General features: G+C 34.7%; 1 protein-coding gene across 13 annotated transcripts in view; it reads left to right on the top strand.

Moving 5' to 3' along the window:
* The window catches only part of LOC132095506 (tensin-1-like), a 244,394-nt gene that overhangs the window by 181,613 nt on the left and 36,034 nt on the right, over window positions 1-26,747 (top strand). For all 13 annotated transcript variants that reach the window (XM_059500569.1, XM_059500564.1, XM_059500573.1 and 10 more), the window contains 8 exons: window positions 3,134-3,198; window positions 4,157-4,240; window positions 7,038-7,150; window positions 8,626-8,686; window positions 9,075-9,150; window positions 12,829-12,958; window positions 13,119-13,184; window positions 13,299-13,415. In XM_059500569.1, the coding sequence (XP_059356552.1) occupies window positions 3,134-3,198; window positions 4,157-4,240; window positions 7,038-7,150; window positions 8,626-8,686; window positions 9,075-9,150; window positions 12,829-12,958; window positions 13,119-13,184; window positions 13,299-13,415 (712 nt within the window). The remainder of the gene's footprint in view (window positions 1-3,133; window positions 3,199-4,156; window positions 4,241-7,037; window positions 7,151-8,625; window positions 8,687-9,074; window positions 9,151-12,828; window positions 12,959-13,118; window positions 13,185-13,298; window positions 13,416-26,747) is intronic.

The following is a 26,747-nucleotide window of genomic DNA, read 5'->3' as shown; positions in this document are numbered from 1 at the left end:
CAAAAATCATAAAATAATTATATCATATCCTATCATATCCTATCATATCCTACCATATCCTATCATATCATATCATATCATATCATATCATATCATATCATATCATATCATATCATATCATATTGTATTGTATTTTACATTTGATAATTTTTTTGAATATTTACAGACAATAATCTATGTAAATATATATTTTACATAAAAAATTGTATTTATAGTAAGCATACTTATTTAATTTAATACAAAAAAAGATCAGTAAAGATAAGTAAATTAGAGTTCTAATAAGATTTTTTAAATGTTTATTTAAATATTGTGGTGTTAGTTTAGCAGCATGCTAACTCTATTGAAATCCATTGTGATCTGAATCTTATGAGGCTTGATGAGAGGTATGATGTTCCCTAGGCAGTAGCCAGCAGGACAGCTCACTAGGTTTTGAAACAGAGCCGCAGTCTTATGTTTGCTTAATAATTTTTACATCTGCACATTGTAGTTACTGTAAATAGCAGCCATATTGGTCAGTAGATGGCGTTTTCAGGCAGCTCTTAATAACCTGGGCCGGTGTGGTGTCATTAAAGGTCATGTTGATCTGGACAGTTTGATTTATGATGCAATGTCTTTATGTAAGAAAACATGCCTGATTTTACTTAAAATAGTTTAATACTTGCCCATTGTTTTGAAAGCCTTTGCCTGACCCTGTATTGAGGTTCAAGCAAATCTGTTTTCTTAAATAATTCATTTGAATGTATCCTTCTGATCTGGTTAAGTCACATAGCTGGTTACCACTTACAAACATTAGAATGATTTCAAGGCGTTTTGAAGTTAGATTGTAAAATGTTTCTTGTTGTTTTTGAGGATAGCGGTATCGTTAAGTGCCTCGCTAATGAAAGGCATTCTGTCCGTGAGTATAAACGTCAGAAAAACAGCCTCTTGTGGAGTTTGTGGGTTTCCTTCTCAATGGCTCTCAGGTCATTCCTGATATGGGTCTAGTGTCCTTTTCACTGTTTTCCCACCTGATTTCAAACAGACCGACTATTTCCACACCCTCAAGACGTATCTTACCCATTACTAGCGCTATGTGAGAGCTTTAAGAAGTGCAGTGCTGACTAGAGATATAGTAATCAGTAAATTTATAAAGGGCCAGAAATGTCTTAAATGCAAATATGCTGCCTTTTAACAGGAAACCATATACACTGCATTGTTATGGCAACTTGTGTTGTCCTTTGGAACAGGGGAAACACAAGGCGATGTCTTGATGGTGGAAATGTTCACTCATTCAGAAAGAACACAAATGTGTGTTTAAAATGGCTCAAAGTCAAGCCAAGTCAAGCTTTATTGTCAATTCTTCCACATGTACAGCACATACATACAGAGAATTGAAATTGTGTTACTCTGTTACTAACAGTAGAGCATAAATATACAGATAGATACAGATTAAATATAAAATACAACTATACAAATAAGGGCATATCAAAATTGTAAAAAAAAAAAAAAAAGCAGATAAAATGACTGTAGTGTAAAGACTGATTTAGACTGATTTAAAGTGACAAAATGCTCAGAGAGCAGTTCTTTATTTAAACTGAATGAAGATGTAGTTGAATGAGGTTCCATAAATGTCCTGGAGGGAGGGCAGAGAGACACCAGTGATCTTCTCAGCTGCTCTCACTAATCGTTGAAATGACTTGTGGCAGGACGCATTGCAGGCTCCACACCACACAGTGATGCAGCTCGTCAGGATGCTCTCGACGGTGCCTCTGTAGAAGGTGCACATGATGGGGGGCGGGCCTCTGGCTCTTCTCAGTTTGTGGAGGAAGTAGAGACACTGCTGGGCTTTCTCGGTCAGTGCTGCAGTGTTGTCAGTCCAGGAGATGTCCTCTGTGATGTGCACACCCATGAACTCAGTGCTGCTCACTCTCTCGTCGCACCATAGCACAATACATGCATGCATGAAATAGTTTGTTTTAATTTCTTTGCTTACCTGATGTATCATGATGTTATGGTAATTTGTGCTCTGAAGTGTCCTCGACATAATGTTCCTGTAGCTCAAGTGATAGAGCATTTCGTTAGCAAGCAAGTAAGCGCAAGGTTGGGGGTTCGATTCACCGGGAACAGATGATGTTATAACAAAATTATTAGCCTGAATGCACTGTAAGTCGCTTTAGATAACAGCGTCTGCTAAATCCATACATTTACATTTAAATTTACATTTGAAGTACCTTTTGAACTCTGGAACAGTGTTACATTAGTATTAGAACATAATGTACTGTAGCATTATAGTATTTATTAGTGCTTTGAGTTTTTATTTTTAAATATTCCATTTACATTTTCAAATTTAGTTTAGAAATTTTATTTTGTGTTTTTGTTGGTTTTACTAGACATTTAATTTTGTTTTTATTATTATTTCTGAAATTACAGTTTTAGTTTTGTTCTTTTCAGTTTTTGTTTTAGTAATTTTAGTGCTTCAGTTTAAACTAATTGAAAAATAGAAATACTGCCTTGGAAACTAACTAAAAAAATTTCATATTTTATTTTAATTAACGGGTTTTTTTTTATATAATTTTAACGATAATTAATTTATGGTGTCATTCCTATGATATAAATAATAAATACTATTTTTGATATTCTTATGATATTATTATTATACATACTGCACACCACACAATTACATTTTTTTGAGTTTTAATACTAATTAGTCACACAAAACATCTCATAATTTATCACTTGCTAATATTTGTGCTACTGTTTTCCCAACAAAAGATGATTCCACTTCCTTTAAAAAGGTTTTTACAAATAACTAACAAAAAAAAAGTCTTTAGGACAGAAAAAAAAACTATAAAATTATTATATTGAAATGTAAACTAATTAAATCTTTATTCTTGAGAAGTGTGCTTTGTTTGCATCCTTTTAATTATAAAAAGGAAAAAGTAATACATAAATAAATAAACTGTAAATTGTTCATGTTTTTCATTTTTCATGAAACATATATAAAAGGAAAAAGTAATATGATAATAAAGTAATAATAAAATCAAACTAATATGATTTCCATTGAATAACCATTTAAAAGTTGAGTTAATAATAATGGAGGAATGAAATAATGTATTGCATTCATTGATAATCCCATCTTCTTCTCATCCTGCAGGGAAACCGAGGTCGAACAGGGGTAGTTGTGGCTGCGTACATGCATTACAGCAACATATCAGCGAGGTAAGACGTGTAGACAGAGTACTGTCTGTGTTTATTGAATTAAAGATGCTCCTCTGAGAAAAAAATGTAAGACCTTAATCCCATATCACAAGACCGGCCATGCGTACGGCAACACGTGAGCGGGGGGGGGGGGGCAGCGGGAAAAATCACTTCAAAATTGCATCTCTTTACAAAGGCAGATTTGTCTCAAGACTCAAATTAAGTGCTTATCAAATTCATCCCTGATGCAAAAAGTGTATTCATGTCTATTCATTCTATTTTTTATGGATACAAAAATATGTGTCCAGTAGACATATCACATTGTAGCCCAAGACCGGTTTCCCACTGAAGCTAAGCAGGGCTGAGCCTGGTCAGTACCTGGATGGGAGACCTCCTAAGAAAACTAGGTTGCTGCTGGAAGAGGTGCTAGTGAGGCCAGCAGGGGGTGCTCACCCTGTGGTCTGTGTGGGTCCTAGCGCCCCAGTGTAGTGATGGGGACACTATACTGTAAAACTCACCGTCCTTCAAGATGAGACATTAAACCGAGGTCCTGACTCACTGTGGTCATTAAAAAGAGGTGGGGTATAACCCCGGCATCCTGGCCAAATTTGCCCATTGGCCTCTGACCATCATGGCCGCCTAATTAACCCCATATCTGCTGATTGGCTTCATCACTCTGTCTCCTCTCCATCAGTAAGCTGGGGTGTGGTGGGCATTCTGGGGCAATATGGATTCTGCACACTGGTGGTGGTTGAGGAGACCCCCCCCACCCCCTCCTTCATGTAAAGCGCTATATAAATGTAACAAATTAGTTAATTAATTCATAAAACGCTTCCAGTAAATTCAAGAAGCACATTTAAGTATGTTTCCTGGAAAACAAGACAAATATGCTTATTATGAATATGCTTTTTTTTGTTTTGTATTGGACAAAATTACCAAAGCGTTTACAATAATGTGTGTGTTTCCTTTGCCTCTGCAGTGCAGACCAGGCTCTGGACAGGTTCGCCATGAAGCGCTTTTATGAAGATAAAGTGCTTCCTGTGGGTCAACCCTCCCAGAGAAGGTCAGTGGTGCTTTGTTTTCCCCATCTGACCTCTTATCTTTGTGCTTTATGAGTTTGACCCTCATTGGGAGCATTCAGCTTCAGCCATTGTTCAGATTTATGAGCTTCACCCTCCTGATAACACTGCTCCAAACGTGCAAACAATGCTTGTGTAGTTTTGATAGGGCAAGTTAGGTTATATGCTGTTTAACTAAGCGTTCCCTGTGGCAGTGTGGTATGTCATTAAATGTAAAACTTCTTTATGTTGCGTAATCTCTCCAAGGTTTTCTAAGCACCTCATGTCAGATCTCGCCTCGGGACTGCCACTATTGTACAAGCAAATTACATATCTTTCACTACTACTGGTCTCAGATCAGATGTGCTCAACTTATTGTTGCAGTTGCAGCTCAACACAACTTCACTGCAACATTTGTTGTACTACTAACAAAAATAGTAAGGTGTACATTAATACAGGCATATAGTATGATTCAAAATATTGGGGTAAGTGAAGAATTTATTGACATTTAATTGATCAATCATGATAACAAAGACATTTATAACGTTATAATTTCTGTTTTAAAATAAATGCTGTTCTTTTAAACTGCCTATTCATCAAAGAATCATTAAGAATGTTTAATTTTTTTCCACAAAAAATGTAGAAATGTTTGTTAAGTAGCTATTAGATTGATTTCTGAAGGATCATGTGACACTAAAGACTGGAGTAATGATGCTGAAAATTCAGCTTTGCATTACAGGTATACATTACATTTGAACACAACAAATATTTAAAATTGTAATAATACTTAAAAATGTTTACTGTACTTTTGATCAAATAAATGCAGCACTGGTGAGCATAAGAGACTTCTTTCAAAAACATTTAAAAAATCAAACTGACCCTATACTTTGCCAGATTCATCCTCATTTCTCAAACGCTCAAATCCGCACATACTAGTTGTGGAAGATATGCACGTCAGAATTCCTAAAGAATGATAATTTCACAAATATGTGCTGGAGAGATACTGGAAGGCCATGTTTGTGTTGTTATTGTTTATAGTGAGTTATAATTGGACATAATTGGTCGCCAGTGTCATCTATCCTGCTGTTTAGCTTTACATACACAGTGGAGTCAAAATCAAGACCAAACTTGGTAGTTGAAACATTTCTAAACAATAATTGTGAATTATGTGCAAAAAGGAATATTTTATACTCTGCACTATTATTAGGTCACTAATCAAATAAGCAAAATAAGTGGCAATGATCATATGGCTCTTTGCTTAGACAGTCAGATGTTCTTGCTTCCACTGATGCGAGATTGCAATGCTGATTGTGAATGAAAGAAATTATATATTAAAGGAAAGTATGTACAATAGAATCATTTTCACTAGTAGTTTCACAGATTTTTGAACTCCATTGTACAGTTTAAAACCTAAAGGCGCTGATGTAAGTGTTTATACGCTTTGTGCTTCAGTACACAACCCTACGCAGCCATTAATGCCTCATAAGGGAACACTTGGCCATGGATGTGCTCCTTTTACAGAATCAGGCATTCCATCTGTGTATAGAAGGACTGGCACTTCAGGCTTCATTAAAACTCGATTTCATCGGGGCACATACTTGCGCTCCCTTAATGGAAAATGGAAAGGCAGAGTCATGGTAAGAGCTTTGCTCCAGTCGGAAAGAAGCAGCGTATGATTTCTGCCGTTCTGCTCTTCTGGAATAGAGGGGCCCAGGAACAACTGAATGTTCATGGGAAACCAGCCCTCGGGCATTCAGCCAGGAAGATACAGAAATGCTGGTCACTGTCCCTCTCCTGGGACACGGCCTCAACCTTCAAGAAAAACTATGCCTTTTCCTGTTTATAAAATCTAATATCTGTGCTGAGGGATTGGAAACAACTGCAGATCAAAACGTCTCATGACCCTAAATGGTCTTCACCACAGTTTAGGTAGTATGTTATGTTTAAAATGACTTTCATGAATTTGACTTTTGCTTGAAACCTTAGACCTCTCACACACTCATACTGTGCAATAGGTGCATTTGTGTCTTTTAAACTGATTTCTCTCAAATAAATCTCAAGATTTTATGGAGGTTTTATGAAGCTAAACGAAAACGCTGTTGAAAATGGTTGCTTACATAAAAACAGTAAAAATACAGTAAATATTATTTATAATTTTTCTTGATACATTTATTTTTGTAAGCATATACTGTTCATGGTAAAATATTACAATATGGTTCAAATTGTTAACATTAGCTTATGTTAATTTATACAACGTTAAATTTTAAAAAGTGTATCAGTATATGCATAAATCAACATTAACCTATAATAATAAATACTGTAAAGTATTGTAAGTTCATGCATTAATGCCTTAATACTGTAAATGCTAGCAAATAAAGAATTTATTGTGAAGTTTATTATATATTAATATTATTATGTTATTACTTATTGTAAATTTTTATTAAATATATTTAGAAATTAACATCAACCTAGATTCATAAGTTCTTTAAACATATTTTTTAGTTTATTAATTAATGCTAATGGCATTATGAACAAACTAATCTATAATATAACTACTTATTATAGTTATATTATATTTTATATACAGTTTTTAGATATGCATATTTAATATGTTAAAATGTGTGTGTATTTTTTTTATGGTTTTGTATTTTATTAAAAAAAAAAGTTTTTATCAGAGAAAGCAAAAGATGATCTCAAAGCCTAGGACATGAAAACATGCACTTTTGGGAATGCCATCATACATTTATCTTTGTGATCGCTTTAATTATTGTTATTTTGTGATCATCTTTTGTTTCGCTGCAGGTATGTACAGTATTTCAGCGGTCTGCTCTCCGGCCGCATCAAGATCAACAACAAGCCCCTGTTTCTGCACCACGTCATCATGCACGGGATCCCAAACTTTGAGTCCAAAGGAGGTGAGCTGACATGCTCTGACTGTTGGCCGTTTGTCAGCGACTGCCGGAGGTGTTGAAGGCAGGTTTCAAGGGTTCGTCTCGACTCCCGCTGCTTTTGACGCCTCCATGTCAGACTGACAACATGCTGCTCTATTACACACGTCTCGGGTGATCCGATCACAAGAGGTCAAGGCTAAATACAGGTGTAGATGCGGTCCAGAATGTTTTGTGATCTGATCATTGAAACCAGAATCAGAGGAAGTCAGAAACACACGTGACCGTATCACATTTGTAGTGTAAATGAATCCATCCTCCCTAGACAGACGTGCAGCTTGATTCTCAAATCAGTGGTATGTAAAGGTTTCCAAGTAGTCAGCTGATTAAAAAATAAAAAAAATATATAAAATAAGTCAAAATAATAATAATAAAATTATGGATAAAGAGCAACAACATTGGATCGATTTGACTGATTCATGAAATCATAACGATAAATTATCTTATTATTTTAAAGGCATAGTTCACCCAAAAATAATTACAATATATTATTTTTTCCTGCAAATCATCAAGATATTTAGAAGAAAGTTTTTTTTTTTGTCAATACAATATAATTCAGTGGGGTCTAAAACAACAACGTAATATCAAATATTTAACAATATACTCACCTTTAAAAGTTACATTATTCTTGATTCTGATTGGTTGAGCCTCGTTTGAAGCTGTTGTAAATTACTCTACAAACATAGACCTTTGTTTACTTCTGTGTGTTGCTTGGCAACCACTTTGTTGGAACCGCAACTGTTTCTGAGGAGCTACATTGTTTGGTGGAAAAATACTGTTTTTTTTATTTTATTTTATTTTTTTATATCTTTACACTTTATTTGCTCTGTTTTATTCTGTGAAACTTTACTAAGTATATGGAATATCCGTTTTATAAAAGCAATTAGCCCCATGAAGCTGTGGTTTACAGTGAATTTATAACCACTAAGGTGGTTAACAAACGCCTCATAGCTGTTGTAAATTCACTGTAAACCATGGTTAAGTGGTTGAAGTTATGATTTTTCGTAATCAACCACCTTTCAAAATTTTATAACCATTCCCATTAAGAACACCATCCAATCACAACTATATACAGTAAATTCATAGTCTTAAGTTTGAGTGATCTCAACAAGTTCAGTTCAGTTAATTAATAGAAGGTCAGCTTAAATAAATTATGCATGTAGTTATGATATCTCATACACTCTCCTTTCAAAATCCGATCACATGTATTCTTAGGAAGTACATTTGAGCTACATGTACATTCTGTAAACATTATAATGACAGTCTTGCCTTGTGTATCTTCAGAGAAGGATGGTAATACTGGGATTAAACAGGATCTGAGAGACTTATAGAGACAGTTTTTACTCCAAAAGAAAGACGTGATGAGCCCTTTAGATACTCCACTTCTAGAGCTCTAGTAACGCTGCCTTTGTTCTCTTTCACTTTCTCTCATGGTTTTTCAGGTTGCCGCCCTTTCCTCAAGATCTACCAGGCTATGCAGCCCGTCTACACATCTGGGATCTAGTAAGAAACACCCCATGTTTTCCTACACGGTATTGCTCATGCTTCCCTGGCGTGTAGCCCAGCCTTTAAGACGTCCAATCCCAGCGGCCTTCTGTGTCTGGGGGGGGGTTGTGTGGGGGTGGCAGTTCTGAATCACACACACTCAGAGGAGCCCACATGTGCTCTTCCCATACGTTTAACAAAAAGGGTCATCTCTACCGATAACAACACAGCTGCAGTCTGAGAGCATGCAGTTCTCAGACTGCAGCTGTGTTGTTATCGGTAGAGATGACCCTTTTTGTTAAACGCCAATACAAAGTTTGGCAGCCATGCATTGTTAAGTTTAGGCCTATGTTTATGTTTAGTGTGGGTTTTTTGTGATTAACTTGTGTCTGACTGATGTTTACAGTAACGTCCAAGGAGACAGTCAGACCAGTATCTGCATCACCATTGAACCTGGCCTGCTTCTGAAAGGAGACATCCTGGTAAGAATGAATCTCACAAAACCTGTCAAAAAACCCAAGTAAAAAAAAAAAATATTTTTTTTATAGGGACAATGAAGTCTATTTTAGGGACGTATGGATCTGAAATATTTTATGACATTTTAATACGTTTTAATAAATCTTTCAGTTTATTGTTTATTATTATCAATTAATTATATTATTGTGTATATATATATATATATATATATATATATATATATATATATATATACATACATATATACTATTTATCATGATTAATCATATACAAAATAAAGGTTTTTGTTTATGGAATCTATGTATGTGTGCAGTTTATATTTATAATGTTTATATAAATACACACACATACAGTATATATATATATATATATATTTTTTTTTTGTATTAACATGTATATATTTATATTCATATAATTCATATTATATATAAATATATTTAATATTTAATATAAACAACATATTTTTCTTAAATATATACAAGCATGTGTGTTTATTTATATATACATAATAAATATACACAGTACACAGACATATATTATGTACACAAACACTTTTATTTTGGATGTGATTAATTGTGACTAATTATTATATATATTATAATATATATTATAATATATATATATATATATATATATATATATATATATATATATATATATATATATATATATATATATATATATATATATATATATATATATATATATATAGACGGTTTCAACAGCCTTTTTGAAAATCGATCAGTTTTAAAATTGTGGCGAGTCTCCAAAAATAAATAAATGTATGGGAAACACATCCCACAGCACAACCACTTGACCCCAACTTCAGTCTACTCATCACCTTGACTTTAACTGCGTTTGTAGAAGGCACTGCAGCCAGACCGATATACACAACACAGACCGGAAGTTTACTTAGGTCCAGGCGCGTGCGCCCGATGAAACCGTCTATATACTGTGTGTGTGTGCTTAATTATTGTGATATCAATGTCACAATGTAAACAAATCCTACTGGTCCTGAAATTGTCAAACATAAAATTTAATTTCTTATTGTTTTCTTTGATTTTGAGTAAAATCTGATCTGTTCAGAGTTGAATTAAGACCACATAAACTGGGGGAAACAGCTTGGCACAAGTTCTTCCTCCATTTATGGGCATTTCTCAGAGCAACATGCCAATAATAAAGCAGGATGTCTAGAGGGGCATCCATCATACCTTTGTTCCTGACGAGAGCCACTTTTCTCTGCATGGATTTATTTGCATTTTATCTCAGAAAGCTTTTTGGAAGAGAAAGCCAAAAAAGAGCAGAGTGCTTTATCATCTGCCATAATGCTGTGCTTGTAGAGGGGCTTTTCTTTGATTGGCTCAATTTCAGAAGTCCTTAGTAAGCAAAATCAATCAGAGCTGATCTATAAAGGACTCTAATCTGATCACGAACCACAACATTGCACTGCACTTCTGCCAAAGCATATTGTAGATCAATATATACGCCTAGCATAAAAAAGCTTCCCTTGAGGAACAAAGAGATTCAAATGTTTGAGATAACTGAAAATACTTATAGATTGCAATATTTATCAATATTCAGTTCTGTATGCGTGCATCCCTCTTGCTTCATCTCCATCATGATTTTAGTTTTTTTTTTTTTTTGTATTCTCAGAGAAATGGCTTGTTTTTAAAAGCTTCATTTTGTTAAGTGTGACTCACTGAAAAGTGTTTTCCCGAGGCGGACCCCCCATGTGTGCGGCTGAGCCTCTGCTGCAGTTTGGCAAAACCGCAGGATGCTCTGCCAGCCCCCATCTTCCTCAATTCGGTTGTGTTTGTTTTGTTTTACTCTCCGAATTGAAAAGCTGTACATTTTTTTTGTCCATCTGCCCCAAGTTAAGTAGGTTAATTATAGTTATTTTGGGCAACAGAAAGAGGCCTACAGTTTCCTCAGTGGCCAGTGAGGACATTTTTATGTCCTTGTCTGGGTTTTGGAGAGGCTCTGTTGTTTTACATACTTTCACTACTCTGACATCTCTGGCTCTGCTGCACCATGGGAAGGCGAGGCGACCAGCATCCAAAACCTCTCAAACAATCCGTTCCAGGCCCATGAATAGAAGTTTCTGTTCTGAATATGTGTGTGTTGATGCGTTATTACATTTGAATGATTTGCCATGCTCTAAAAGGAATGTTCTGGGTTCAGTACAAGTTAAGATCTACTGACAGCACGATTACCACTGAAAGTCGTTCAGCTCATCCCTCAGCTGAAAACAAAGAAGCATAAATTGTGGTTAAGTTTAAGTGAAGCAAACTCCACTCACAGGAATTATTTATAAAAATAAAAATTGTGACCCTGGACCACAAAACCAGTCATAAGGATATTTTTTTTTCGAAATTGAGATTTATACATCATCTGAAAGCTGAATAAATGGGCTTTCCATTGATGTATGGTGTGGATAGGACAATATGTGGCAGATATACAACTCTTTGAAAATCTGGAATCTGAGTGTGCACCAAAAAAAAAAAAAACTCTTTAAAGTTGTCCAAATTAAATTCTTAGTAATGCATATTACTAATTAAAAATTCAGTTTTAATATGAAGTTTACAAAATGTCTTCATGGAACATGATCTTTACTTAATATCCTAATGATTTTTGGCATAAAATATATATATATATAATTCTGACCCATGCAATGTATTTTTGGCTGTTGCTACAAATATACCCCAGTGACTTCAGACTTGTTTTGTGCTCCAGGGTCACAATTATCAGTTGCACATTTCCATTTGTAAATCTTTTAAAGTGTTCCTACATTTGTAGGAAGGTTTCTGCAAATATGTATTTATTTGTTAATTTATTTATTATTTAGTAGTGCTGTCAAATGTTTAATCGCATCCAAAATAAAAGTTTTTGTTGCGTATGCGCTGTGTATATTTGTTATGAATATATAAATACACAAACATGCATGTATGTATAGATTTAAGAAAAATGTTACGTTTATATATTAAATATATATGATATAATTTATACAAATATAAATATTTACATGTAAATATTTTCAAATTATATGCTGTATGTGTGTGGGTGTGTGTGCGTCTGTGTGTGTGTGTGTGTGTGTGTTAATGTATACTTAATAAATATACACTAAACACAAAAACACACAAGTATTGTTATTTATTTTTTTTACTTTGGATGCGATTGCTAACAATTTTTTTTATGAAATCCTCCAAAATGTTCTTTAATTATTTATTATTGTTTTATAAATTATTTCTAATTTTTGTATTAACCATTTATGTATGTGTATATGTATTTGATTCATTTATAACTCTCCATTGTTATTAATAATAATTTTTATGTATAACTGTTATTTGTTAATAATAATATATTTTGATTATTGTTGTTGTTTTCATTATTTAAATGTTTATGATCTATTTATGTATGTATACATGTAATCGATTGATTTATCACTATTATTAATGTCAAAATGATCCTAATCAACGTTACTATTAATTAAACTCAACTTAACTTGTGATTGACCTGGAACATGTATGGTTGTTTGTAACTGAAATGCTCCAAGCTTCTACTGGTATGACCTTCTTCTATCTGGTTGAAAAGCAGCATTTTTTTAGTTAGTAATAGTGTGTCATTTGTTTTAGCGTTTCACCTGATGCTGTAATGTGACGTGTGGTTTCTCCTGTCATCCACAGCTCAAGTGTTACCACAAGCGCTTCCGCAGCCCATCCCGTGATGTCATCTTCAGAGTGCAGTTTCACACCTGTGCTGTCCATGATCTGGGCATCGTCTTCGGCAAAGATGAGCTCGATGAAACATTTAAAGGTACGCTGGATTTCGTTTGGTATTATATAGTCAGAAATATGAATATCCTCTGCCATCTCAGACTATGTTTGGTTGGTTTCATGTGTTCTTGTGTTTGTTTGTTTGAATCAAATCAGTTGTATTGAGGACACTGGCTCGATAAGTCCATTTCTTTTTTCAGATGACAGATTTCCTGAATATGGAAAAGTGGAATTTGTCTTTTCTTTCGGCCCAGAAAAAATCCAAGGTAAGAACTCTTTTCAATGTCATTCATGTTCAGCTATTAAATAAATCACTGCAATTTTGTAAATAGAGCATAAACTGAGCCCTGCAGCTTCTGAGTGTGGATGTTCTGTCATAGGAATGGACCACCTTGAGAACGGCCCCAGTGTTTCTGTGGACTACAATACCCAGGATCCTCTGATTCGCTGGGATTCTTACGAGAACTTCAACCAGCGCTGTGAAGATTCAGTGGAGGGTGAGTGAAGCTGAAGCTTCATTAGACAGCTCACTAGCTTTGCTTATTCCTTTATTAACTAATGGTGGCCACTCAGTGTTCACATACTGAAGAGTTTGTGTTCGGGTCATCCATCGGTCCGACATCAAATCATCAGCATTCACTAGAGTTGTGTGACAGGGCTGTTTGTGTACATGTGTCTGATAATCTGTGTTTGTGGCGCGACAGAGACTGATTTAATCAGATGAGTTTGTAGTGCTGATCACAGAGGTCGAGTCGAGGAACTGGAATTGTCCTCACACCCATGTGGTCTAAATGTGTGCCTCCTTATTTTAAGTTGTGGTCTGCTTCTGGTCCTCAGACATGTGATTTGTTGTCCTTTTTTGAGACCTCCTCATTTGGTGGGTCAGCTCTCTGGAGAGGGAAAGTCAGGGTGAGGAATGCAAGGAGGACATGTATGCAATTCTGTTGAGGTTTGGGTGGAAGTACTGCATATGCTTTAGTTTATATACCGTTTTAACTGATTTGTGACATAAATAACAAGGTATTCTCCAACTTTCTAGATTTTGACTACCAGTACTGTGCAAGATTCAGGCGCTCGTAGAATGTACCAACCATTTGTAATGCCTGAAGAAATTACTGCAATTTATTGACCGATTCATACTGTCAAAATTGGTGCTTGCTTATTATTAATCGTAAAAAATCATATAAATCTTTCTTCCCCAAACGTTTGATTGGTAGCGTATCATGGTTTCCCAAAAAATCTAATGTTTTTAACATTAATAATAATAAGAAATGTTTCTTGAGCAGCAAATCTGCATATTAGAATGATTTCTGAAGAATCATGTGACACTAAAGACACGAGTTATGATGCTGATAATTCAGCTTTGATATCACAGGAATAAAAGACATTTCAAAATATCTTAAGATAGAGAATAGTTATTTCTAATGGTAATTATATTTAACAATATAACTGTTTTTACTGTATTTTTGGTCAAATAAATTCAGCCTTGATGAGCATAAGAACATTAAATAATCTTACTAACCCCAAACTTTTTAATGGTAGTACATCAAGAAATCATACTCGGTGCTGCAGTGGTTACATATTGTTTGTTTGGAGAGCAGTTTAATCTGGTCACCACCACCTATAAATCAGATCAAAAATGGTGATTTTAACCAGATTTTGTGATTGTTTTGTTTTATTTTGTGACTGTGGGTTGTCTGGAAGTGGTCTGGAGGCTGGTACGGTCCCAATATTGAATAGAAAACATCCCACAGAGCCCAGTTTCCCTGTGGGCATCTGACCACAGTCACTCCACAGCACCCGGCGTCCCGAGCCCTTCGCTCGTCAGCTTCCAGTGGCATTTAGTGAAATATTCCAGGCGTTGGCTGAGAATTGTGCAATTCATGCTGTGAGGAGACAGTCAGACCAATCCTGTCCAGTCACAATGTCCAAAACGGCTACAGCTATAAATTATTTTGTCTTAGAAAACACCCATGCGGCGTGTTTATGTTATCTGTTCGACACAAGTATGTTTTGATTACTGCAATCCAAAAAATACTTTTAAAACTGTCGAGACTGTATGGTCGTGTTGTTTTTAATATCCCTGAGGGTCAAATTTTAGGAGCTCCAGTCAGTTTAGCACACATTTAAATTCTACTCTGTTCTGTTGAAGACATTTGAGATGACGGCCTATAAAGTCTGCCACCCCTTTTGACCAGTCCCTGCTTTAAATAGTGAAGGCAGTAATAGGAGGCTCTTAGCTGCCACCTTTAAAAAGAGTGTAAACTAATCCAAATCTCTGGTCAAGAGGCAAGAACCCAAACTGCCCCCTGGCAGTGTTTTATGCCTCTTTATAAGATGCCTACATATTTATCATTCAAAGATTTGGGGTCATGAAATGTTTTGAAATAAGTCTCTTATGCTCACAGAGGCTGCATTTATTTGATTAAAAATATGGTAAAACAGTAATATTGTGAAATAATATATATACTGTTTTCCATTTTCATATATTTTAAAATGTAATTTATTCCTGTGATCAAAGCTGAATTTTCAGCATCATTCCTCCAGTCTTCAGTGTCACATGATCCTTCAGAAATCATTCTAATAAGCTGCTCTATAATTTGCTGCTCATTGAGTGCCCACCCCTACATGCAGAGCAGAATCAGTCTTCAGTCTGGAAAGGGCACATTTGCAAATTAATTTAGATGCCTTTCATGGTAAAACATCTCCGCTGAGTGACTGCAACCAGAGGACTGACTCCAGAGACATGATAAGCAGCCAGACATTATGCCTTTGTGCTGGAGATCATGCGTCCCGTCTGCAGAGACTGAAGGACTGAATGACATTGTCAGAGGAGAGAACGACTGATAGACCAAGAACAGTGAACTCGCATCATCATTGACGATCCTTCCTTCGCTGACTCTATGCTTGATTAAACAGCTATTAATGTTTCATTTGCTAAAGTCTGAAGTATTTTACACAGTGGAAATGATTAATGTGTAATTGTGGCGTGCAGCAAATTCCCATATTCATAAAGAAATAGTTCTCCCACATCATTTTTTTTCCTTTTTTGTCTTTTTTGCATGATATTCACGATTGCTTGTTTCAATACAATGAAAGAAGAGGTTATTAATTAGTTTGAACGAATGAACAAATGTTTGTTTGTTTATTCATTCATACATTTATTTTAAAACACAACTGGTAAATAGGCTAAAATAATCACCATGCTTTCTCAGTTGATTAATCACAGTATACTTCAAGACAAATGAGCTGTTTTACAAGTTTTCTCAAATGTAATGTTTAAATATGCAAATTATGCACTGTCTAATTCAATATGTGCTAATTTGCGTTCATGTCTAAAACCAGAATCTGAACATTGGATAAAACCTGGTTCAAAATTCATTTAAGAGTAAACGGATTTTACAACTTTTTAGATATTTCTTTTTACCACGTAGTAATCAGAAAATATGACACAAAGCCAGAAAAAAAAGAATGAAAAAAAAATTAACAATATGTTAAATAAATAAATCTATTATTAATATCTAAATAAATGATAAATAAATCAGGCAAATGATATATAAACAATAAAATAAAATGAAGAATAAAGATTGTAATAAAACTGCAAGGATTGGTCTTTGAATACATATTTCTTTAAATATGTATTGTAATTTACATTTACAAAGTGTAATAAAATGAAAGCTAAAATGTGCATATTGGATGCTTTCTATATGGAAGCAACAATATATATATATATATATATATATATATATATATATCAGTGCATGAAAACTGTAATGTCTTGTTTCAGTTCCAAAAGTTACATTTGTGTGACTTGTGCTCTAGTCCAAGTTTTCTAAATTCATAGTTTTACAAAGCTAGTAATAGCTGTACTGTAGCTTTGTTTGAGGGACAGGCTGAAATTGAAAATGTTCTTCGCATGAGATGCTCTGGAAATGATGTTTGGGACTGCTGATGTCAAACCCTGCGTCCTGCCTCAGTGCACACAAGTGCAAATGAGACATTTCATTTTCTCACACAAAAAACTATTTCATGACTTCAGAAGATTTGGAATTTTGGAGGTTGATTTATAATATATTGTAAACCATCATCTGTGTTTGTAGTATAGACAAGAGCACCTTGGAAATCCTTCTCTTTTGTGTTTTCTACTGAAGAAAGTGTCAGAGTTTTTAATGATGAAAAATATCAATTTTTGGGTGAATGATATTAATGCATCTTATATACTTAAAAAAAAAAGAAAGCTTTACAATGTTTTTTTTTTCTTACAGTACTAGAGAAGTAAACCACTATCTTAAAACTCACTCAATCTGTACCGAGCCCCATAATTAGAGTAGCCCACAAATGAGAGGGCAGTATTTTAAGATAATAATGCTTTATCTCTTCTTGGATGTTAATAGCTCAGTAATTGATGTCTTATCTGCTTCGTGCCTCGACCACAGATAGCACTTCACTGTTTAACAGGAACTGCTGGCAAGGTTAGAGCAAAACGAGGCCAATCTTTGCTGGTCCACTGATATTTGTACACCTCAGAAACCACACACACTACACTTGCCTGCCTCAGCGCTGGGCTGGAAGCCATCAAAATAGCTTTCCATGTCTTGTTTTCAACGGCAAATTTGCTGTCATGAACGTTTATTATAATAGCCATTGTTAGATTTAATATGTTCTGCAAGTCCATACAGATGTAATTTTGACAATTTGATGTTTCTGAGTGAAATGGAAGGTTTGAAAGGGATTGTGAAATGTGAGCATTGATATTTTTATATATACTCTTCTCGCATAGCATTCTTATTATGCATGTTGTTATTGGCAGGTCAATATTAATTCAGTTTTTGATTTTGATTTTCTTATATATACACACACACATATAAACTACTGAAGTGATTAAACATAGTTAAAAATGTATTAATCTATAATATAAAAAATATTGTACAAATTACAGACAGTATATATTCATTTTAACTTTTAATTTTAAATAATTTTGGCCTAAAATTCCTATGACTTTAATCTACAAACTATAATATCTATTTGAAAGTTTGGAGTTAGCAAGACTTTTTTTTTTTTTTTTAAGAACGGCTTAAAACAGCTTTATTTTGTACAATGGCTGCTTTTATTTGATCAGAAATATAGTCAAAACATTTATATTATATATAAATATTTAAAATAAGTGTTTCCTCTCTGATTTATTTTATTTAATTTTATTTTCCAGTGATGTTAAAGCTGAATTTTCAGTATCTGTTTTGTTTTTCTTCTTCTCAGGATTCTTTGAAGAAGAGAAAGTTAAAATATAATAAAATAAGAATGTTCCTAAACATTATAAATGTTACTTTACTGTCACTTTTGATTTGATTTAATTTAATTCACCCTTGCTGAACAAAGGTATTATTGTCTATTTTAAAAAAATAATAATAATCATACTGCCCCCTATCACCTAACAGTAATATTAATTATAAGTTGTATGTGAAATTCACATACATTTTAACCTATACTCTTAATGTTGATTACAAAAGCCGATTGAGTCCATGAAGATATTAGAATTGACATAGAATTGCAACATTCAGTAACCATCCAAACACAGTGGCAAGTCAACATTAAACAAGTGAAAGGTGAGGACAGGCGTTACGACTGTAAAAACAATCCCTCTGTCCGTCAGTGTCTTTGTGGTGGCTCTGACTCTTGGGGTTGAGCTTGAAAGACTGGAGGGGAGTCAGGAGACAGAGCCGAGGCCTTGTTTACATGGCCTCCCCATATTTGGCCGGGGCCCTTCCCACAGCATTTTTGGGATGGTTGGGCAAGAAAAGTGTGATGACGGGGAGATGGGATTGGAGAGGCGCTGACAGAGATGGTGTGTGAAAAAGAGCTAACTCCTCCAGCCTGGATACCAAAAAGCCTTTTTGTTATCAGTCACTAGAGGGAGAGTGAACAGAGAGAAGAGTCTGTGTTCACTGCACACACATGGATGAGACTGGATCCTGATTGTTACTGTCTTATTTGGACCGTAAAAGCCCAGAAAAGGTAGAAGAAGTGTTTGGGGAGGACTGTTGAAGCTGATCTGCTCTGAGGTAAAGTTGTGTAAATGATTTGTCCTTCACAACTTATGGTCAGTGACTTGTTGTGTTAACACACATGGATTCTTCAAGTAACGTCTCTGTGAAGTTTTTAAAGAAAATGTAAAATAAAACTAGAAATTTTGTTGTTGTTGAAACTTTTATTGTAATGAATTAATGTCTTTTCCCCCCTTTTGCTATAGTGTTAAAGGTGACATTTGTCAGGCATTCTATTCTCTGTTGATTTGTCTCTCAAACAGAATGTTTGAAAATCAGAAATTTCACTTTTTACATAATTACAAATTATTTGGTGTCGCTATCATTTGGCTTTGTTTGAGAATATTTGATACATTTCTTTGATTTTGTATTTTTTTTTTTTCATTTTTGTATTATTTTGTTTATTTAATTACTCATTTTATTTGATTTTTATTTTTATTAAAATACAATTATTTTATAAATAAAAAGATAAATACAAATAAATGGATCATCGTTAGTAAATATATTTTTATTATGACTTTTTTATTTTTATTTTATTTTTATAAATCTGTTAATTGGCTGCTAGCTATCGTCATCACACACAGAGACACCAAACCTCTTCACAGTAAATGTTTTTCACTTTAAGGTCAGTCAAGGTCACGGTCAGGTCTTTATTTGAGTAAATGTGACACATTCTTTAATAAACATGAAACAGTTGAAGAAATTTTATTTTTCAAGATTTAAAGTCAATATATTTCAGTCAAAAGTGTAGAAAATTGACAAATAATGTGCCAAAAGTATGATTACACCCTTATTATTTTTGTTGAAGCATAATATGAAGTTTTCCAAGGCTGCTTAACTTCCAACTATTTAAATGCGTTTTCAAGACTCGGAGTGCTAATATACTTAGTTTGAATTAATGAGAACCCAACAGGTTTTAATTGTGCCTTTAGAAAATTGCAGGATTTCGTATAAATCTCGCTGGCTGCATTTCATTTCACCAACTCAGACTCATATTAAGTATTTTTTTCCCAAGGTTTTGCAGGCACAGCTGATTTCCTTATTATGAGTCTAAGTGCGGTTAGCACATATTTAAGCTAAGCTCTTAAACAGAGCTTCGACTACAGTTTCATCACAGTTGTTGCAGGATTGGTGTTTGAATTGCGTTTTGGAGTTCAGCTGTGCAAAGCTGAGCTTTATTATGGTCTATTTGTGAGGCTGGCAGTCTAACTGTTACGTAATAAACGTGTCTACGCACCAAGCTGGCTTCAATTAAACCTTCTTGCGATGGACGGCTGTGTCTCTCCATCTTGAAAGTTGTTTAATTTTGGGGGGGGGGGGGCGTTTATTCTCTTATTGACGGGGTTAGTAGAATGAGGACAGTGAATGATGATGAATGATGATGATGATGATGAGAAGAGGACGAATGGGATGGGAAAATTCCCAAACTTGAACACCTGTCACCTGTAGGAATGTACTAACCACTTATTTCTGGTGAGTAATGCCTTAAAACACTGAACGGGTCTCATAAAAAAAGGAGGCATATTTGTAGGACCAATAAGATTTGTTTGCAGTACTGGAATGTTTTACCTTTGGAAATTTTTATTTATTTATTTTTACTTTGCAAATTTCTCAGTAGTGATTTACGTTATATTTCGCTGTTGTAATATGATTATTTAAAAAAAAAATCTACTTTAAAATTTTTAGATATACTTACCAAATTTTTCAGGAGTGATTACATTTAATTGTATTACTGTAATATTATTAGGTTTATTTAGTAGGTTTTATTTTCTTTTAGTAAATTATAATTCCTTTTTTTTCTGAGGAGTGAAATATGACCTGAACATGTTCTTGACTGGTTTTGTAAGATTTGTCCAAGCACAAAAGAAACACATCTGTGCTGCATGCTATTTACATCCGATCTGTGATGTACATCTGACACCATGGATCTAGTGTCATGAGATATGTGCCTGTTTTGTCTCAGATCTCTGCTTTATGCATACAGGATGAGTCCTTATCATGTAAACAGGCTTTAGATTTGTCCCTCTATATCTCAGGGATTAGACTGCTTTGACTCCGAACTCATTGCGTAACATGGCAAATGTCAGACCTTCTCAAAGGCCTGTGTGCACATCATGCCGAGAATGTTTCTGAATCGCTCCTCCAGTTTTACCGAACACAGAGACTCAGTTGTTCAGAGTGTGTCTACCGTAGGCTGTTTTGTCAGGCTGTGTCCAGGGCCTTCAGGAGGATTCACATTTAGCCAATCGTAACATTTGACCTTTGACCTTTGCCTTCACACCCACGACACGCCTGCAGCTGCTGTCCAGACCCCTCTCGCCTGTCGTCCGCTCGCTGGATCTGTGTTTGTCTTTAGATTTAACTACTGTGAAGAGAAGAAACGCTCTCTCGTGAAGAAAGGCAGCCGATCAAAACTCCACCTCCTCTTTCTTCCACTTTACAAGACAAGATTGTCCCGTTTCTCCAGCATTCCAGAGGCCTACGCACATAGCTCAGCACGGGTCAGATATTCCCCCCTAAATAGCTCGCACTGACCTGTGACAGATGGTGGTGATGAAGAGTCCAGTTATGTGTGCCCTTCTCCCATTAGCGCTGATTGAGAAACCCTTTTGGGGTGTCCTAACACAGCCACTGGTTAGTTAGATACCTGGGTCCAGTTGCAAAAAAGGTTTAGACTAGTCTTTAAAGTTAGTCATCTGATTTTTTACATTAAGACATAAAAACATAGATTGGTCTCAGTTGAAGTTGGTCTGACTAGTTTTTAATACATTGTCTTAACATAGAGGCTGAGTATATGGACAAATTATTATATAACCTGCCAAATGAATTCTTTGTTTAGATATGCTGCTCTTTGCCTGGAATCAGTTAAAAGAAATATTATACCTTACCCTGTTATTTCGAATTTAGTTCAGTGTGGTACTTATGGAATCTTGTTTCCACCACAGGATGAAAAAATTAAAGTAAAAATGAGTTGAGGTGATATAAAGACTCAGAATTGCAAAAAAAAAAAAAAAAAAAAGGGGTTTCAATTGCAGGTCAGAAAGTCGCATTTACCTTATGTTCGTTTTATTTTGTGGTGAAGACAATAACAACAACAAATATTTGTGAGATGTAAATTTGAAATGGCTGAAAAAAGTCCGAATTCTGAGTTTATTTCTTCCAATTCAGATTTTTTTCCTCAAAATTATTAGAAAAAGTACGAATTCTGAGATAGAAACGGTTTACAGCTAGTGTTAAATTGTTTTCTTCACCTTAAACTTGGCATAAAATGACAATTCACCTTGTGCATTTTTTAACTACAAGTTGTTGATCTTATTGTAATCGATGCATTCATGCACATTTCATTAAAAAAAAAAGTCCTGTAAATTCAAAAACATTGCCACTGCAAATGCATACATAACTTTGTCTAGTTTTTTTTACATTTCGAGTGTTTGTTGCTTAAAAATGTGCTTAATGAGGAAATGGTCCTTGGTTCAGTACATCTTTAGATTCAGAGATGAAATATGACCCAGGTGTGTTCTTGGCAGGTTTTTGTGAGATATACCCTAATACTTTGGATAACTAGCAACACGCCTGGGAATAAATTTTTTGTCTGGAGATGCCTTGTTTATTTTTTTAAATAAAGTTTAAGTTTTCTGTAGCTGCTTTACTAGTTATCCTTTAAACCTTAATGAATTGTGTCATCAATTGCTTTAGGGATGAATCTTTTCTCTAGCCACAGGTTTTATAAGTTAACTACAGATATATAGTGAAAAGCCAATTCTACATGCGATACGCTCATAGAAACAGGGCTACATGTGAGCAGAACCGCAACATGCAGTTTCCTTCTGATTTTCAATATGCCTCATTTAGATTTGATTCAGTAATTCATTGTTTTAGTTCTCCAGAGCTCTCTGAGGGCTAATGATGAAGTGTGTGATGAGGAGCTGGTGTGTGCGGTCTGTGTGCGTAAGTGTGTGGAGCGAATGGCCCGGGCCAGTTCTCAACCACAGTCAGCCGCTGCTTGCCTATCAAAGAACCGCCCTCGTTTCGCCCGCTCTCTTCCCAGCGCTTTGAGAGGGGCGTGATTGCTTTTCCTTAAAGGCAACTTAAGCGCCAGTGAAACATTACCCGTGAATGGCCTCTCGCTGGAGTCACGTGGAAAGCTGCGTGCATGAAGCTCAATGTCCGGCTTTATCACTGAAAAATATAAGCAGTGTCTTTCTATGATTGGGAACCAGTGAGTGTACACATCCTAAACAGGGAAAAATGCCCAAAATCTCATCTTGGTTTGTGTTTGTTTAGACTGGATCCAATTCTGATTTGGTTTTGAGATTCCGTTTTTGGACTTACTCTCAAGTAATCAAAATGGTTTCAGTTTGTTGAGACCGTTTAGTCAGTATCAGTACATCCAAACTGTTTTCATAGTAATGCCTAGTTATTTCATGAAACTCTAGATGGCACAGGCTAATGGGTCTTAATGTAACTGATAATGATTGGTTCCTTTTGCATATACAGCTAATGAGCTTGCTGCTTTACATTTAAATGGCTGGTAAGCATCCACTTGAGCATTGTGCAGCATGAGTTCATTTGAAACCCTCCACCTTCCCCAGCTCCACCTGTATAGATCTGCTACAGGTAATTTTATATGCTATTTGTGCAGCAGTTATGTGTTAAATACTCGCCATATGCAGTCTCTAAAATCTGATTTCACAGATGGATATGGTTAACAACGGGATTGTAAAAATGTTAGATTCCATGTTGTTTAAATTGCAAACCGCTAAAATGATTTTAATTAGATATGCCAAAAATCTTTTTTTTTTCACTGCCTGTCAGAACAAAGATATGATCTTATATTGTTGTAAGGTGCTAACTGCTTGTGGGAATTTAGTTGGAGTAGATGTGGTGAGGTTCTGTTCATTTTGTCTTTTCTCTGTGGTTTAATCACACAAAGCTTTCACAACTCTTTCATCTCTGCCTTTATATAGGAGGCCCATCAAAAAGCATCTTTAATGCATATTTAATGTCCTGCACTTACCTTATACAGTCTCCATTAGCAGAGGGCTCTTGTGATGAGTGCCTGTCAATTCAAACGCAGCACTTTGTCTTCCTTTCAAGTGCTTACACGATGTTTTCTCAGCAGCTCTTGACCAGAGTTACAGTGACCACCGTACATTTCATTAAAACTTAAATCACATTCATATTCCTTGAATGGCATAGTATAAAATGCTTTTGTAGCAGTTTATATAATTTTTTTTAAAAGCTCCAGTCTTCAAAGTCACTTGATCCTTCAGAAATTGTTCTAATATGCTGATTTGCTGCTGAAGAATTATTTCTTATTATTACCAGTGTTGAAAACAGGTGAAAACTATTTATTTATTTATTTCAGGATGAATAGAATTTTTTTATTTTTACTGATTTTTACTGATTTTTTAATGTCTTTTAAAGAAGATTCTTTTTTTCATCAAAGCTGTATCTATTTGATCAAAATATAAAACAATATATATATATATATATATATATATATATATATATATATATATATATATATATATTGTGAAATATTATTGCAATTTAAAATAAGTTTTCTATTTTAATATACGTTAATATATAATTTATTCCTATGAAGCAACGCTGAATTTTCAGCATCATTACTCCAGTCTATTTTGAATAAATGCTGCTCTTTTAAATTTTTTATTCATCAAAGATTCAAAGAAAAAATAATCACAGGTTCAAATTATCATATTATAATGATTTCTGAAGATTCATGTGACTCTGAAGACTGGATTAAAGATGCTGAAAATACAGCACTGTCAGAAATTAATTATATTTTAAAGTCTACTAAAATAGGAAAACAATATTAGAAATCGCAATAATATTTCAAAATATTTTTATATAATTATATAATACATATTTTATACATTTTATAAATTACATTTATATTAGATATAGAATTTAATAGTTTATTTTTTATCATATAAATACAGCCTTGATGAGCATAAGAGACTCCATTAAAAAACATAAAAAATATTACTAATCCCAAACTTTTGAACTTTTGATACACACACACTGAAGACTGGAGTAATGGCTGTGGAAAACTTTGCCACCACATTAATAAATTATATTATAATATATTGTACTTTCTTCTGCACTGGAAGCTCCTGTCGTCAAAGTCAAATTTCTTGTGTGTGTACTTGGTAAAGCTCTTCTGATTCTGAAAATAAAAATAAATGTTGGGTTAGGGTTAGTTTAATTATCACAGTATTACTGTTTTTGTTGCATTTTTGATCAAATAAATACAGCCATCACAAGCTCAAGACTTTATTTTAGTGAGGAAGCACTAAAAGCAGCATGAAAATAACTTGGTTATAAACATTGCCATCATTTGGGAAAAACAGCATGTAAATGCAGATGAGATAGATGAATTGGGCAGCTGTGTTGAAACCACATTGGTTCGCAAGGGTATGATTCAGTTGTGGGAGTGTTTTGGCAGCAGGTGTTAAAGCGATGATCACATTGTATGTTTTGATCCATAGCAGCGGGTGTTTGTCATTACTTGGATATCAGTCGTGTCACATTGTCAGGATTTCTGTTTGCTGACTGCTGGTCTGTTTCTGAGTGACTTACACAAACATATACAGTACATTCATTTCCTGTAGACACACCATGTGAAGTTTCTTCAGTCCTTCCGTGAACGTTTTTTCTCTTTCCACCTGGTTTAATCTCAGAAAATCACTCACAGAGCAGCGGACAGAACTATTGATCGTTTTTTAACATTAAGCACATATGTTTAGATAAAAGAAACCATTAATGTTGACTATTAATGAACCGCTCGAACAAACAAAAACCCCTTCCCCATGATGGTGATTTAACATGTTCATGACACATTTTTCAAGGGATTCTTGGGATTGACTGACCAAACGTCCACATCTGTGAAGTATTGTGAAATCAGATAGGCCTACTGTTTTGCCTACTGACTATTGGGAAACACTATAAAAACACACACTCACACATGCACACACACACACACACAAACTCAAAGCCCCCAGCTGCCTGTGCTTGTAAATCTTAATAAGGTAAGACTACTCAAACAATGTTAAATATAATATGTCAGTTTTCCATTCGGGCAAAAACTAGTACCATGAAATCATAGTGTTCAGGCCAAAACCTTTAAGGGGAGTTCTAGGAAGCACTTGAAACTGTGGTAAAACTGTGGTAAAATCACTGTAAATGCATTAGAGTAGATTATTGCTTTTATGAAACAATAGCAAGTGGAAACACAAAGCAGCTGACTAGGTTTTGGAACAGAGCTGCATTGTTTATGGATGGACATTTTGACTTTGGGCCAGTGTGAGCCCTGAGTGAGTGTGTGTTTGAGAGGGGATCTGTTCCAAAACCTACTGAGCTGCCCAGTTGTATACTACCTACATAGACTGCTGCCTTTTAAGACCTCATCATAGGAACCCCGTAAGTCACAGATTTAAAAGGTAAAGGCATATGCAGCTACTTTCTACAATCTGCATCAGAAAGCAGTACAGTTGATTTTGTTAGAATTTAGCCTTTGCATGTTGCAAATTAAATTCCTTATTTAAACATTTTTGATTTATAACTTTTTTACAGAAGAGCCCTAGATCTGCCCATATACATAATGAAATAAATAAATAAATACAATATTCCAGAACAATATTAGTGGGATAACAAGTACATCTCAGGATTGCATTATCACATTTTTTTTATATTTTAAAAGTGAAAGTTGTAATAAAATATAACTTTTTAACATTATTAACCAATATGTTTGGTATTGACTGA

The sequence above is a fragment of the Carassius carassius genome, chromosome 19 (assembly GCF_963082965.1).
Source record: "Carassius carassius chromosome 19, fCarCar2.1, whole genome shotgun sequence".
Classification (NCBI taxonomy): Eukaryota; Metazoa; Chordata; class Actinopteri; order Cypriniformes; family Cyprinidae; genus Carassius; species Carassius carassius.
The sequence above is the reverse complement of the archived record's forward strand: the minus strand, read 5'-3'. Positions and strand labels throughout refer to the sequence as shown.